At 42.0% G+C, this 14,242-nt stretch overlaps 1 protein-coding gene across 12 annotated transcripts in view; it reads right to left on the bottom strand.

Moving 5' to 3' along the window:
- YEATS2 (YEATS domain containing 2) overlaps nt 1-14,242 on the bottom strand; it is a 108,689-nt gene that overhangs the window by 23,411 nt on the left and 71,036 nt on the right. For 11 of the 12 annotated variants that reach the window (XM_045386538.3, XM_065540264.2, XM_074031489.1 and 8 more), the window contains 4 exons: nt 13,448-13,609; nt 11,126-11,337; nt 9,544-9,702; nt 4,246-4,422 (listed from right to left, as the gene is read on the bottom strand). In XM_045386538.3, coding sequence (XP_045242473.2) covers nt 4,246-4,422; nt 9,544-9,702; nt 11,126-11,337; nt 13,448-13,609 — 710 coding nt within the window. The remainder of the gene's footprint in view (nt 1-4,245; nt 4,423-9,543; nt 9,703-11,125; nt 11,338-13,447; nt 13,610-14,242) is intronic. The other variant, XR_012430900.1, reaches the window with a different exon arrangement.

Below are 14,242 nucleotides of genomic sequence, written 5' to 3'. Positions count from 1 at the left end.
TCATCACCAAAAAATTAGGAGGACATATTCTCAGAATATACACATGGACTAAAAATGAGCTTTATTAAGAATACGTGACAATGTTTAAAGTCTGTCACTTCATTCAACAAACATCTACTGCATGGCCGGCATAATGGTTAAGTGCTAAGGCTCTGAGATAAAAGCTACCACGGAAACAGTCACCTAAGTATGATGATGCTATGGCAAGCACAGGCAAATGTCACCAATACAACCAAGAAGAAAGGTACTGTTTCTGCCTAGGAATAGAAAGGGGAGGGTACAGGGAACAGCTTCAGGTAAAACATCAGGCACTTTAGGGGAATCTTCCAGATTCAAGACAGAGAAAGGGAGAGATGCCAGGGTTTCTTGGCAAAGGAGAGTATGTAGAAAGTTGGTGAGGCATGAAAGAACACTGTATGTTCAAGGAACTGCAAAGCAGAGTGGTATGACTCGTGAAGAGGCACAGGAGGAGAAGCAGCAGCTGCAGGAGATGAAGCTTGAGAAGTCAAGTCACATCATTCAAGTCTGTGGGCTTCCAAGACAGCTGAGAGATGGTTTTTCAATAAATGTTTCTAGGCCAACTGGATATTTACATTAAAAAGAATAAAGTTTGGTGTCTACCTCACACCATGTACAAAAATTAAATCGAGTGGCTAGGCACGGTGGCTTATGCCTATGGGAGGCCAAGGCGGATGAATCACGAGGTCAGGAGATCAAGACCATCCTGGCTAACACCGTGAAACCCCATGTCTACTAAAAATACAAAAAAAAAAAAAAAAAAAAATTAGCTGGGCATGGTGGTGGGTGCCTGTAGTCCCAGCTACTTGCGAGGCTGACGCAGGAGAATCGCTTCAATTCGGGAGGCAGAGGTTGCAGTGAGCTGAAATCGTACCACTGCACTCCAGCCTGGGCGACAGAATGAGACTCCATCGCAAAAAAAAAAAAAAAAAAAATTAACCCAAATGAATCTGAAACCTAAATGTAAGAGCTAAATGTATAAAACTCTTAGAAGAAAACACAGGCTTGAATTTTGTGGCTTTGGATTAGGCAAAGGTTTTTCAGATGTGACATCAAAAGAACAAGCAATAAAAGAAAAATAGGTAAATTGGGACTTTTATTAAAACTTGTGCTGGGAAAACTGGATATCTTTATGCAGAAGAATGTAACTAGACCACCTAGCTCTCACTATGCAATCAAAATGGATTAAAGACTTAAATCTAAGACATCAAACTATGAAACTACTACAAGAAAACATTAGGGAAACTCTCCAGGACATTGGTTTGGGCAAAGATTTCTTGAGCAATACCTCAAAAGCACAGGCAACCAAAACAAAAATGTATAAATGGGATCACATCAAGTTAAAAAGCTTCTGCACAGCAAAGAAAACAATTAACAAAGACACAACCCACAGAATGGGAGGAAATACTGGCCAACTACATACACATCTGACAAAGGATTAATAATCAGAATATACAAGAAGCTCAAACAACTCTATAGAAAAAAGTCAAATAATCTCATTTGAAAATGGGCAACAGATCTGAACAGACATTTCTCAAAAGAAGACACATAAATGGCCCAACAGGCAAATAAAAAAATGTTCAACATCATTAATTGTCACAGAAACACAAATCAGAATTATAATGAGAAATCATCCCACCCAGTTAAAATGGCTTTCATCCAAAAGACAGGCTGGTGAGGATATGGAGAAGAGGGAACCCTCGTGCACTGCTGGTGGGAATGTAAGTTAGCACAACCACGATACAGAACATACAGAGGGTCCTCAAGAGACTGAAAATAGAAATACCATATGATCCACATCCCACTGCTAGGTATGTACCCAAAAGAAAGGAGATTAGTATACGAAGAGCTATCTGCACTCCCATGTTTATTACAGCACTATTCACAACAGCCAAGATTTGGAATCAACCTAAGTGTCCACCACCAGGTGAATGATAAAGAAAATGTGATACAGATACATGATGCAATATTATTCAGCCATAAGAAAGAATGAAATCCTGTCATTTGCAACATGGATAGAAATGGAGGACGTTATGTTAAGTGAAATAAGCCAGGCACAGAAAAATACATTTCACATGTTCTCACTCATGTGTGGGAGCTAACAATGAAAACAACTGAACTCATGAAGACAGAGAAGAATGGTGGTTACCAGAAGGTGGGAAGGGCAGCAGCAGGGAGGGAGGAAGTGGGGATGGTTAATGGGTACAAAAATATAGTTAGAAGGGATGAGTAAGATCTAGTATTTGGGCCGGGCGCGGTGGCTCAAGCCTGTAATCCCAGCACTTTGGGAGGCCGAGGTGGGTGGATCACGAGGTCAGGAGATCGAGACCATCCTGGCTAACACGTGAAACCCCGTCTCTACTAAAAAAATACAAAAATTAGCCGGGAGCTGTGGCGGGCGCCTGTAGTCCCAGCTACTCGGGAGGCTGAGGCAGGAGAATGGCGTGAACCCGGGAGGTGGAGCTTGCAGTGAGCTGAGATCCGGCCACTGCACTCCAGCCTGGGGGACAGAGCGAGACTCCGTCTCAAAAAAAAAAAAAAGAGATCTAGTATTTGATAGCACAACAGGGTGACCAAAATTCGCAATAATTTCTTATATATTTTATAGTAACAAAGAGCAGAATTGGTTTTAAAAAAAGATAAATGCTTGAAGTGACAGATATCCCAATGACCCCGATGAGGTTATTACGTGCTGTACGCCAGCATCAAAACATCACGTGTACCCTGTGAATATCTACACTGATTACGGACCCATCATAATTGACATTTTTTTAAAAAAGGAATGAAAACCAAAATTAGAAACTTTTGTTTTTAATTAGCTGGGCACAGTGGTGGGCATGGTTCAATAAGCTGGGCATGGTTCAATACTATCAGTAAGTGAAAAGACAGCTCAGAGTACAAGAAAATTTTTGCAAATCTGGTAAGAGACATATCTAGAATACATAAAGCACTCCTATACCTCAATGATTAAAAGACAACCAACTAAAAAATGGGCAAAGGATGTAAATGGATAAACAAACAGCCAGTAAATACATGAAAAGATGCTCAATATCATTAACTATCAGGGAACTGCAAATCAAAACCACAGTAAGACACTAGTTTACACCCACTACAACGGCTAAAATGAAAAAAAAAAAAAGGACGAGAACAAGTTTGGGTGAGTTTGTGGAAAAACTGGAACCCTCGTATATTGCTGGTGGAAATCTAAAATGATGTAGCCACTTGGGAAAACAGTTTAGCAGTTCCAGAAAATGTTACTGTAGGCTGGGAGCAGTGGCTCACGCCTGTAATCCTAGCACTTTGGGAGGCTGAGGCGGGCGGATCATGAGGTCAGGAGATCAAGACCACTCTGGCCAACACGGTGAAACCCTGTCTCTACTAAAATACAAAAAATTAGCCAGACGTGGTGGTGTGCGCCTGTAGTCCCAGCTACTCAGGAGGCTGAGGCAGGGGAATTGCTTGAACCCGGGAGATGGAGGTTGCAGTAAGCTGAGATCTCGCCACTGCACTCCAGCCTGGCGACAAGAGCAAGACTCCATCTCAAAAAAAAAAAAAAAAGAATTACCATATAATCCAGCAATTCCATCCCTGGGTATACAGCCAAGAGAAATAGAAATGTGTTTATACAAAAACCTGTAGACAAATATTCACCGCAGCATTATTCAAAAAGTAGAAAATAATTCCAGTGCCCATCAACTGATGAATGGGTAAACAAAATATGGTATATCCATCAAACTGGGTATTATCCAGCCACGAAAAGGAAGGAGTACTGATGCAAGTCACAACATGGATGAACTCTGAAAAGTAACGCTAAGCACCAGAAGAGACCCAAAGGGCATGTTCTATGACTCCCTTTATATGCAATGTCTAAAATAGGCAAATCCAGAGAAAGAAAGTAGGTCAGCGGTTGCCTAGAACTACAGAAGGTGGAATGGGCGTGAGTGCTGATGGGTACTGGGCTTCTTTTTGGGATACAATATTCTGGGATTAGATGATGGTAATGAGAGCTGCACAACCATGTGAATGGTAACAAGCACTACTGAACTGTATACTATAAAATGGGGACTTCTATGGTATGTGAATATTTCTTTTTTTTTTTTTAAAAAAAAAAAAAGCAATAGTTCAGTATTTTAAAAAGGCCCACTGGTGTGCCTACTGGACATCTTCTGTGTATTTATACCACCTTCATGTTTCATGAGGATTCTCTACTGACGTGCTATTTCTCACCTGTTGTGCAGGACCATTTGCTGAGAGGGCCACAGCTGGGGAAGTGGCAGTTGTGATAACCCCTCCTGCTACTCTCAGCATTGTGGTTCCAGGCTTTGAGAGCTGTGAGGTGGCTGGCACAGTCTTCAAGGTGCTATCGGATATTTTCATTAGAGATGCCTGTCCTCCATGAGCTGCCTGCAGAAACAAAATGGGCAGAAATAATCATGTTGCCTGGGATAATAGACATAACTCATTCCTTACTGACAGTTGAGATATGCCCCAAGAATTGGAGACCAGCCAGGAAAGTCTTACCAATCGAACCCACATGAGGTGTTTATGCACCTTTCTAACAAGCTCCAAATTTTATGACCTTTCACTTATAAATATCCCTTTACCCCAATATAGAACAAGTAAAGAAATGCAATTGCAAGTTACTATTTGGCAGCAGTGTCTTCAAAGATAATAGGTCACTTGTTTTCAAAATAATTGATTACAACATACTCTTAAATGTACGTATAATCTTTAAACGTGAAAATCAACCCTAGACGGGGCCAGATTTAAATGGGTAAGTGAATGGTCTTCTACATTAGATATAGGCTTAGCATTTTAGTACTGGAGAACCACTTACAAATTATGTATTTCTTGTTTTTTTTTTTTTGGGCTGGAGTGCAGTGGCGCAATCTTGGCTTACTGCAACCTCTGCCTCCCCAGTTCAAGCAATTCTCCTGCCTCAGCCTCCGGAGTTGCTGGGACTACAGGTGCACGCCACCATGCCCAGCTAATTTTTGTATTTTTAGTAGAGACAGGGTTTCACCATGCTGGCCAGGATGGCCTTGATCTCTTAACCTCGTGATCCACCTGCCTCAGCCTCCAAAGAGTGCTGGGATTACAGGCATTAGCCACCAGACCTGGCCTTTAATTTTTTTTTTTTTTTTTGGTAGAGACAAGGTGTCCCTATGTCACCCAGGCTGGTCTCAAATTCCTGGGCTTAAGTGATCCTCCTGCCTCAGACCTTCAAGGTACAGGGATTACAGGCATGAGCTACAGTGCCTGAACCAGGGAATGTTTTAAGAGTGATAAAACTGGGCCGGGCGCGGTGGCTCATGCCTATAATCCAGCAGTTTGGGAGGCTGAGGCGGGCGAACTACCTGAGGTCGGGAGTTTGAGACCAGCCTGACCAACATGGAGAAACCCCATCTCTACTAAAAATACAAAATTAGCCGGGGGTGGTGGCGCATGCCTGTAATTCCAGCTACCTGGAGGCTAAGGCAGGAGAATCGCTCGAACCTGGGAGGCGGAGGTTTGCGGTGAGCTGAGATCGTGCCATTGCACTCCAGTCTGGGCAACAAGAGCGAAACTTCGCCTCAGGAAAAAAAAAAAAAAAAAAAAAAAGAGTGATAGAACTATCCTATATCTTGATTGCGATAGTGGTTGCATGAGTATAAAACTCATTGAACAGTATACTTATGATTTATGCATTATTTTGTCATATCTTAAAGGATGCGGGGCTAAAAGTAAAAAGCATTTAAAGCTTTGAATTTTCTTGAGCCTGGTTTGGGTTGTTTCCACAGGTTTTAATAAGAAGTACTGTTGGGATGGTTAATTTTATGTCAACTTGAGTGGGCTGGGGGATGCCCAGATCCCTGATAAAATATTATTTCTGGAAGAGACCAGCATCTGAATCACTAGACAGAGTAAAGAAGATCCGCCCTTGCCAACGTGGGCAGACATCATCCAATCTGTCAAGGACCTGAATAGAACAAAAAGGCGGACAATGGGCGAATTCTCTCTCTCTTCCTAAGCTGAGACATCAATCTTCTCCTACCCTTAGACATCAGAGCTCCTGGTTCTCAGGCCTTCAGACTCCAGGACTTAATGCCAGTGTGCCCCTCACTCCCATCCCCGCCAGTTCTCAGGCCTTTGTAATCAGACTGTATCACACCACTAGCTGTCCTGCTCTCCAGCCTGCTAACAGCATGTCATGGGACTCCTTGGTCTCCATAATCACATGAGCCAATTCCCGTAATACATTTCCTCTTAGTATCTATATATTATATTTGTTCTGTTTCTCTGGGGAACCCTAATAAAATTGTCATTTGTATTAACAGCTAAAATCATCCATAATTTATTTGGATTTTTTTGACCAAAGAATTTAGAAGAGTATTTTAATTTTCAAGTTTTTTGGTTGTTATTGATTTGACTTTTTTATTGAGTAACAGCATGAAGCACATTGGATGCTACTTTTGAAATATGCTAAGAGAGTCTCTTTGTGGTGAAGTATATAATCAATTTGTTAACGTTCCATAGACATACCAGCAAAATGTGTATTCTGTGTCTCCATGATACAGAATTAAGCCTGTTAGTAGTGTTATTCCAATACAAATCCTTTATAATAAAAAAGATTTATCCACTTGATTAGCTAAATGCTGAGAGACATGTTAAAATTCTTCTCTGTGACTGTAGTTTTATCAAATTCTCCTCATATTCTTAATAGTCTTTGCACTTTATGTATTTTGCTGCCACAGAGTTCACTGCATAAACATTTGTGCCATTTTATCTTCACTGTGGACAGCAATATTCCTCTCAGCACCAAATCCAAAAAAAACAGAAAAGGCATAAATAGATAAATAAATGTATTCTGGTTGTGTTCAAGAAGTAGTTGAGGAGTCCAATAGTGGACAAGCAACTATGAAAAACAGACAAGAAGCTGCAGAAGAAAGCCTCGCCAAGTGATAAAAGCCTTATGCAGGACATGCCAGGAGAATCTGCCATAGAAGCGTGGAAAAATGCTAGATATGCTCCACATCTGGTGATGGCAGAAGCTTGAGGCAACTAGAAGGGTGATGTGTTGGGTACTGCAGCAAGAGCAGCTAGTTCTATTCAGTTTCCAGTACTCTCCATGCCCTGCACCCCCTGCTTCCTCCTTCCTGCGGTGCTTGCTGTGTTGGTTTGAGATATATCCCCATATGTAGTTGGAAAAGGGAAGAGTATTTTAACAGCTCTTTCAAGTACTGTTGTTACTCTTCTCTGATGCTACACTAAAGCTCAACTAGTGGAAGTTTCCTCAAGTTTAGTTGTATTATGTAATCTGAAACCACAGCAATTTAAAGTTTTTTCTGTTAGATCTTGAGTCAGAAAGATAAAAAATTAAAAAAAAAAAAAAGTAAAGGCTGGGTGCAGCAGCTCACGCCTATAATCCCAGTACGTTGAGAGGCCGAGGCAGGCAGATCACAAGGTCAAGAGATTGAGACCATCCTGGCCAACATGGTGAAACCCCACCTCTATTAAAAATACAAAAATTAGCCAGGCGTGGCAGTCCGCGCCTGTAATCCCAGCTACACAGGAGGCTGAGGCAGGAGAATTGCTTGAACCCAGGAGGCGGAGGCTGCAGTGAGCCAAGATTGTGCCACTGCAATCCAGCCTGGGGATGAAGCAAGGATCCGTCTCAAAAAAATATGTAAAAAAATAAACAAATAAAAATAAAGTTTTCTCTGTCAAGTTAAAATCCGTTTGGTCAGGGACTTTTGCTTCCACATAGGAAACAGAGGGCTGTAAAGCATGGTTGCGCCTACTCTAACAAGAAAAGGCTGAATATACTAGAAAATCTTATTTTTCTGAAACATATTGGAGGGCTGAAATCTCAAAGTAGCCAAGTAACCTGAAGATTAAAGATAGCCAGTCCCTGCAAGGAGGGAGGGGCAACAGGAATTGTCTCACCTGCGCACTGCTGCAACACAAGCAGGTATGAAATCTGAGGAAGATTTAAAAGAACTGCCTACAGTGAATTGCGGGGCCTTGTATCTGTTTAACATGGGTAAGGACATCTGACAAAAAAGAAATTAGGACACCAAATGCTGCTAATTTGAAAAGATCAATACAACTGATAAACCCCTGGCTAGACTGATCAATAAAAAGAGAAGACACATAATTATAAAAAGCAAGAATGAAAACGGGCTGGGCATGGTGGCTTGTGCCTGTAATCCCAGAACTTTGGGAGGCCGAGGCAGGCAGATCACGAGGTCAGGAGTTCGAGATCAGCCTGACTGACATAGTAAAACCCCGTCTCTACTAAAAATACAAAAATTAGCCAGGCGTGGTGGTGGGCTCCTGTAATTACAGCTACTTGAGAGGATGAGGCAGGAGAATTGCTTGAACCCAGGAGCCTGGGCAACAGAGCAAGACTCCGTCTCAAAAAATATATATAAAAAGAAAAGGAAAAGAAATGACCTGAACAGTCCCATATCTAGTAAATAAACTGAAATTTAAAACTGTAGTATAAAAACCTTCTCAATTAGGAAAACTCCAGGCTAATATGGCTTTTACTGGTATATTCAATTAAACAGTTAAGAAATAGTACCAATTCTATATAAACTCTTCCAATAAAAAGAAAAGCAAGAAAAAGCTTTCACTTCATTTTATGAGGCCAGTATTACCCTGATACCAAACCAGACAGAAATTACTAAGAAAACTACTGACCAGTATCCTTTGCAAAAATTCTAAACAAGGCCAGGTGTGGTGGGTCACGCCTGTAATCCCAGCATTTTGGGAAGCCGAGGCAGGCGGATCCTCCTACCTCTTCTACGTGAAATCCATCTGGAGAAATTTTACAACAAAGTGTCAAGAAAGCTTTGTTTCTTCTAACGAAATATGTGTTTTTTCTTTCTCACATATAGTGTGACTTTAAAACTGACCATGCTTCTCATTTTGTCTTTGCTATAAAATTTATACCTTGATTTTATTAACTGTGCAAGATACCTTGACTGTTTACACATCAGAATAACACCTGGGGCCTTAATTTTCTCATTCTACTTATATTTTCCCAAACCTCAAGATTCGTTTTTGTTTTTCTATATTTTTTTATTGTTCCTTTTCTTTCTTTCTTCCTTTTTTTTTTTTTTTTTTTGAGACAAAATCTCGCTCTGTCGCCCAGGCTGGAATGCAATGGCGCGATCTCGGCTCATTGCAACCTCTGCCTCCCGGGTTCAAGCGATTCTCCTGCCTCAGCCTCCTGAGTACTTGGGACTATAGGTGTGCACCATCCCGCCCGGCTAATTTTTGTATTTTTAGTAGAGACGGGGTTTCACTATGTTGGCCATGTTGGCCAGGCTGGTCTCGAACTCCTGACCTCAGGCAATTAACCCACCTTGGCCTCCCAAAGTGCTGGGATTACAGGCATTTGAGCGACCACTCCGGGCCTTATTGTTCATTTTCTTATGTAACCTTAATTTCTTTGTGAAAAGAGAGAAACTACATGTAAATATGTAAATAAATGCCATAGTCACCCCATATTTGGGGTGTGTGCATGGGCATATTTACCTGTGTAAACAACGTGGTTTTCTGTCCAGAGATGACCTTTAGCGTTTGTTGTCCTTGTGCAGAAGACGTGCTGACTCCCAGTGTTCCTTGGACCACTGACCCAGTGGTGAGTTGTTTTCCAGAAGTCTGGGGTGATGGCTGGCCAACTAAAAATGTGCCCTAAGTTAGAAAAAAATACAAAGAACTAACCGATAATTTGTTAAATTCAAATGGACTGTTCTGATCCCCTAAATAACATGTAACGTCCCATCTTACAAGCTACAACGCTCTCCCCTTTAATTCTGCGATGTAGGCAAAATAATTCAAAAGAATAGTTGTGCTCTAAGTATTACTTCCAACAGTTATCCCCACCTCTCAAACTTTGCACCGTAGTTACAGAGCAGTCTGTTGAAAACTCTGTTTTGCGATTTAGTCCTCAAAGCTGGATTTAATCATTCAGACTGATAACTATACATCTTTCTCAATAAGAACATCTGGAACCAAAATTCTATGACTTTCCTTCGAAAAGAGCCAAGACTTTAATGACGAGAGGAGGAGGAAACCCGTTCCTAATCAAATCTAACCTAACTCTAAATATTACAACTTGATACTGTCTCTTTGATCACTCCCTTCTACGAGCAACTTTTCAACTGTACATTAATACTGTTTATTACCTCATGGATTTGGGAGGCAATCAGCATAGTAGAAATCTTTCTTTAAGGCAGGAAGATCTGGGTTTAAACCCAAATTCTTTTTTTTTTTTTTTTTTTTGAGACAGAGTCTCACTCTGTCGCCCAGGCTAGAATACTATGGAGTGATCTCAGCTCATGCAACCTCTGTCTCATGGGTTCTAGAGATTCTCCTGCCTCAGCCTCCCAAGTAGCTGGGATTACAGGGATGCACTACCACACCCAACTGATTTTTGTATTTTTAGTGGAGATGGGGTTTCACCATGTTGGCCAGGCTGGTCTTGAACTCCTGACAGGTGATCTGCCTGCCTTGGCCTCCCAAAGTGCTGGGATTACAGGCGTGAGCCGCTGTGCCTGGCTTAAACCCAAATTCTACCATTAGCTTAGCAGGAAGATCCTGGATAAGTTACTAAAGTGTTTCTCAATCTCTATTTCCTCTTCTCTCAAAACGAGCACAAAAAGATAAAAAGTTTTTTTTTTCTTTTTTTTTTTTTGAGACAGGGTCTTGCTCTGTCACCCAGGGTGGAGTGCAGTGGTGCGACCTCAGCTCACTGCAGCCTCAACCTCCCAGGTTCAAGCAATCCTCCCACCTCAACCTTCAGAGTAGCTGGGACAAAAGACATGCACCACCACGCCCAGCTAATTTTGGTATTTTTAGTAGAGACAGGGTTTCGCCATGTTGCCCAGGTTGGTCTCAAGCTCCTGGGCTCAAGCGATCCACCCTCCTTGGCCTCCCAAAGTGCCAGGATTACAGGCATGAGCTACCACACCCAGCCAAGATATAGCTATAGATAACATGGCTAAGGTGTTAGTATTGAATCCTGATCCCAGAGCTGTAAAGGTCAATCAATTATGATTAAGCATAGTTACCAAATAGCTAAATGATTTAAAATATCAGTTACAGATAACCAGACCTGGGGAGTTTGCTTGAGGATGTAAGATGTGTAAGTCAGGTGCTGAGATATCCCTCCAGGGCCGGCGGTACTTTGAGTTCCTCCTCCTGCTGTTCCTCCTCCTGTTCCTCCTCCTCCTCCTGCACTGCTGCTTCCACCACTGCTACTGCCTCCACCACCTCCTCCTCCTCCGGCACCACTCCCACCACTGGCAGCTGAGCCAGACTGGAGATCTAAAAATACAGTGAATGACAGCAACATCACAAAATGTATCAAGCAAAGCTTTAACATAAAAATGAGCCCAGAGAGATGTTTCCCTTTTAGTGCCATTCCTTCTCCTTTCCCATTTTCCTCCTTCTTTTCTGTAATCTACCTATCCTGTGACAAGAGTGAGGAGAACTTCCTAGATTTTTAGATCAGAATCTATTTCCTTTCAACTGCATGACAACTGACTGTATTTCGGCTCTGAGTACAATGAAGATACATTGACGTGGTCATGGGAGATCAAGAGAAGGCTTGCTACTGACATTTTCTAGCTAAGTATTTTTCTGAGACGGAGTCTCACTCTATCGCCAGGCTGGAGTGCAATGGCAAGATCTTGGCTCACTGCAACCTCTGCCTCCCAGGTTCAAGCGATTCTCCTGCTTCAGCCTCCCAAGTAGCTGAGACTACAGGCGCGTGCCACCACGCCCAGCTAATTTTGTATTTTTAGTAGAGAGGGGTTTTCACCATGTTGGCCAGGATGGTCTCGATCTCCTGACCTCATGATCCGCCCGCCTTGGCCCTCCGAAGTGCTGGGATTACAGGTGTGAGCCACTGCACCTAGCCTCTAGCCAAGTATTTTAATCAACACTTAAATGTGCTCAGATAGGTGCTTCCCAACTTTTGGGCATCTGATTCAATGTCAGTGAATTGCTGGAATTTAGTGTCACTTTACAGTGCTCAATGCTGTCTCCCTGTCTTGGGAAAAATGAAGACTTTCCTTCATTTACAATGACCCCAGGACCCCATTCTTCTTTGCCTTTCAAATCCCACATCAAAACTCTTTTTCCTTCTCTTTTGGTGAGATAATGCAGTTGAACTACCTGCACTATGAATATTCACTCAAGAATATTTCCAATTTCCTTCTCCACCTTCATTCCAGTGATTATCGCAACAACTTCCTTCCCAATGGTTTATTTTTGCCCCAAGAATATCACAAGAATCTAAGTAGCTCCCTGGATGACTTCTGAAATATTTATATTTATACTGTGCTTTTCTTATATATTTAACTTTTGGACATACCACTGCTTAGGTATGAGGAAAAAATACCAAGTGAGAGTGGAACTGACCCATCATGGTCAATGAACACAAGGACGGTTAGCTGACACACTGCATTTTGGCAAGGGCGGTTAACTTCTAATGACCCTGAATGCTATACCTTTCTACTTCTGATTCAGAGAGAAATAATTTCCTTTTATCCTATCCTCTTCAACACTGCCCAAATTGTTTTTCTCGATACGTCAAAGCAAAAGTTTCTGTAACTGCAAATAAACTGCCTCATTTCCATGGGGCTTTAAGAGTTATACACCTAGGCAGAGTCTGTATTTCTCTTTCCACCTCTAAACCTAGCAGAAGTAAGGAATACATCCAAACCAGCTGCCCCCAAGCTTTGTGGCACCAGGGACCAGTTTCATGGAAGAGAATTTGTCCATGAATTGGGGCAGGAGGTGGGGGGTGGTTTGGGATGAAACTGTTCCACCTCAGATCATCAGGCATTAGATTCTCATAAGGAGTGCGCCACCTAGATCCCTCGTATGCACAGTTCTCAACAGGGTTTGCGCTCCTGTGAGAATCTAGCGCCACTGCTGATCTGACGGGAGGCAGAGCTCAGACAGTAATACTCCTTCACCCTCCACTCACCTCGTGCTGTGCGGCCCAGGGGTTGGGGACCCCCATCTAAACAAAGCCAAACGGACGCACTCGATTCCAATCCTATGCCAACCTGTCCCCAAAAATAGACTTTCAGCTTCTCTGAGTAGATGGATCTTCCCTCAGGTATCACCAGATAATTTTCAGACACCACTTCATTCATGGTTCCTGTAGACGGCTTTCTCCTAACAGCCTCACTAGCCATCTCTCTCCAGTGTAATTCATTCCTGATCCCAAATGCTGAGGAGCAAATCCACTTCTAGTTAAATTATCGTTACGTGTTAAATCCATCTGGGCAAATGCTACCATTACACCACCCAACAGAGTTACGGAAATGCTTTCTGAAACAGGTAAGAACTACCCTCAGGTGGACAAGATGAACACACACACAGAACCAACAACCAAACGATTCAACCCAACGGTTTCACTTACTAGCACTGTTTGTAGCTCGCAGGATGGCTCCCTGAGGGATCAGCAGCAGTTTTCCTTTTCCTGAAGGGTTCTTGCTGTTTGTAGTTAGGTAGAGTTTAGTGCCAGGAGGCAAATTTGCCAAGTTGGCCAAATTAGTGGCTGGCAGCTGCAATGTTGCCATTACTAAAATGGTAAAGGAGAAAAAATTGTAAGATAAATTGAAACTAAGGGCAACACTCTAAAAAGGCAATGAAATCTTATTTTAGAACACTAACAAGCAATAAACTCAAAGTTTGTTTCCCAGATGCACAGTGCTTTAAAGACTGATATTCTTAAATATCCTGCTAACTAAAAAATAATTTATAGACCACAAAAGCCTGCCAGAGGCTCTTTATATTTGTATATAATAGGGTGACCGTATGTCCTGGTTCTGCCTAAAACAGTTCTAGGTTACACCCGTCCCATTGTAATTATTAACAGTGACTCTTTTTACTCTCATAAATACTGTGGTTTGGACAATTAATGAAACAATCACCCTATCTATGGAGGAATACATATTTTCCCCCATTTGTTTAAAGTCAAAGTTAGGGCAAATTTGTGCTCCTGACTGGCAAGTACCGTTGGCTCTCTGTATCCCCATAGATTGGGAGAAAAAAAGATGGGTACATCTGTACTGAACATGTACAGACTTTTTCTTGTCATTATTCCTTAAACAACAGAGTGTAACAACTATTTACACAGCATTTACATTGTTATTAGGTATTAAAACAACCTAGAGGTGATGTAAAAGTACACCAGAAGATCTGCATAGGGGAC

This window comes from Macaca fascicularis, chromosome 2, assembly GCF_037993035.2.
Source record: "Macaca fascicularis isolate 582-1 chromosome 2, T2T-MFA8v1.1".
Taxonomy (NCBI): Eukaryota; Metazoa; Chordata; class Mammalia; order Primates; family Cercopithecidae; genus Macaca; species Macaca fascicularis.
The sequence above is the reverse complement of the archived record's forward strand: the minus strand, read 5'-3'. Positions and strand labels throughout refer to the sequence as shown.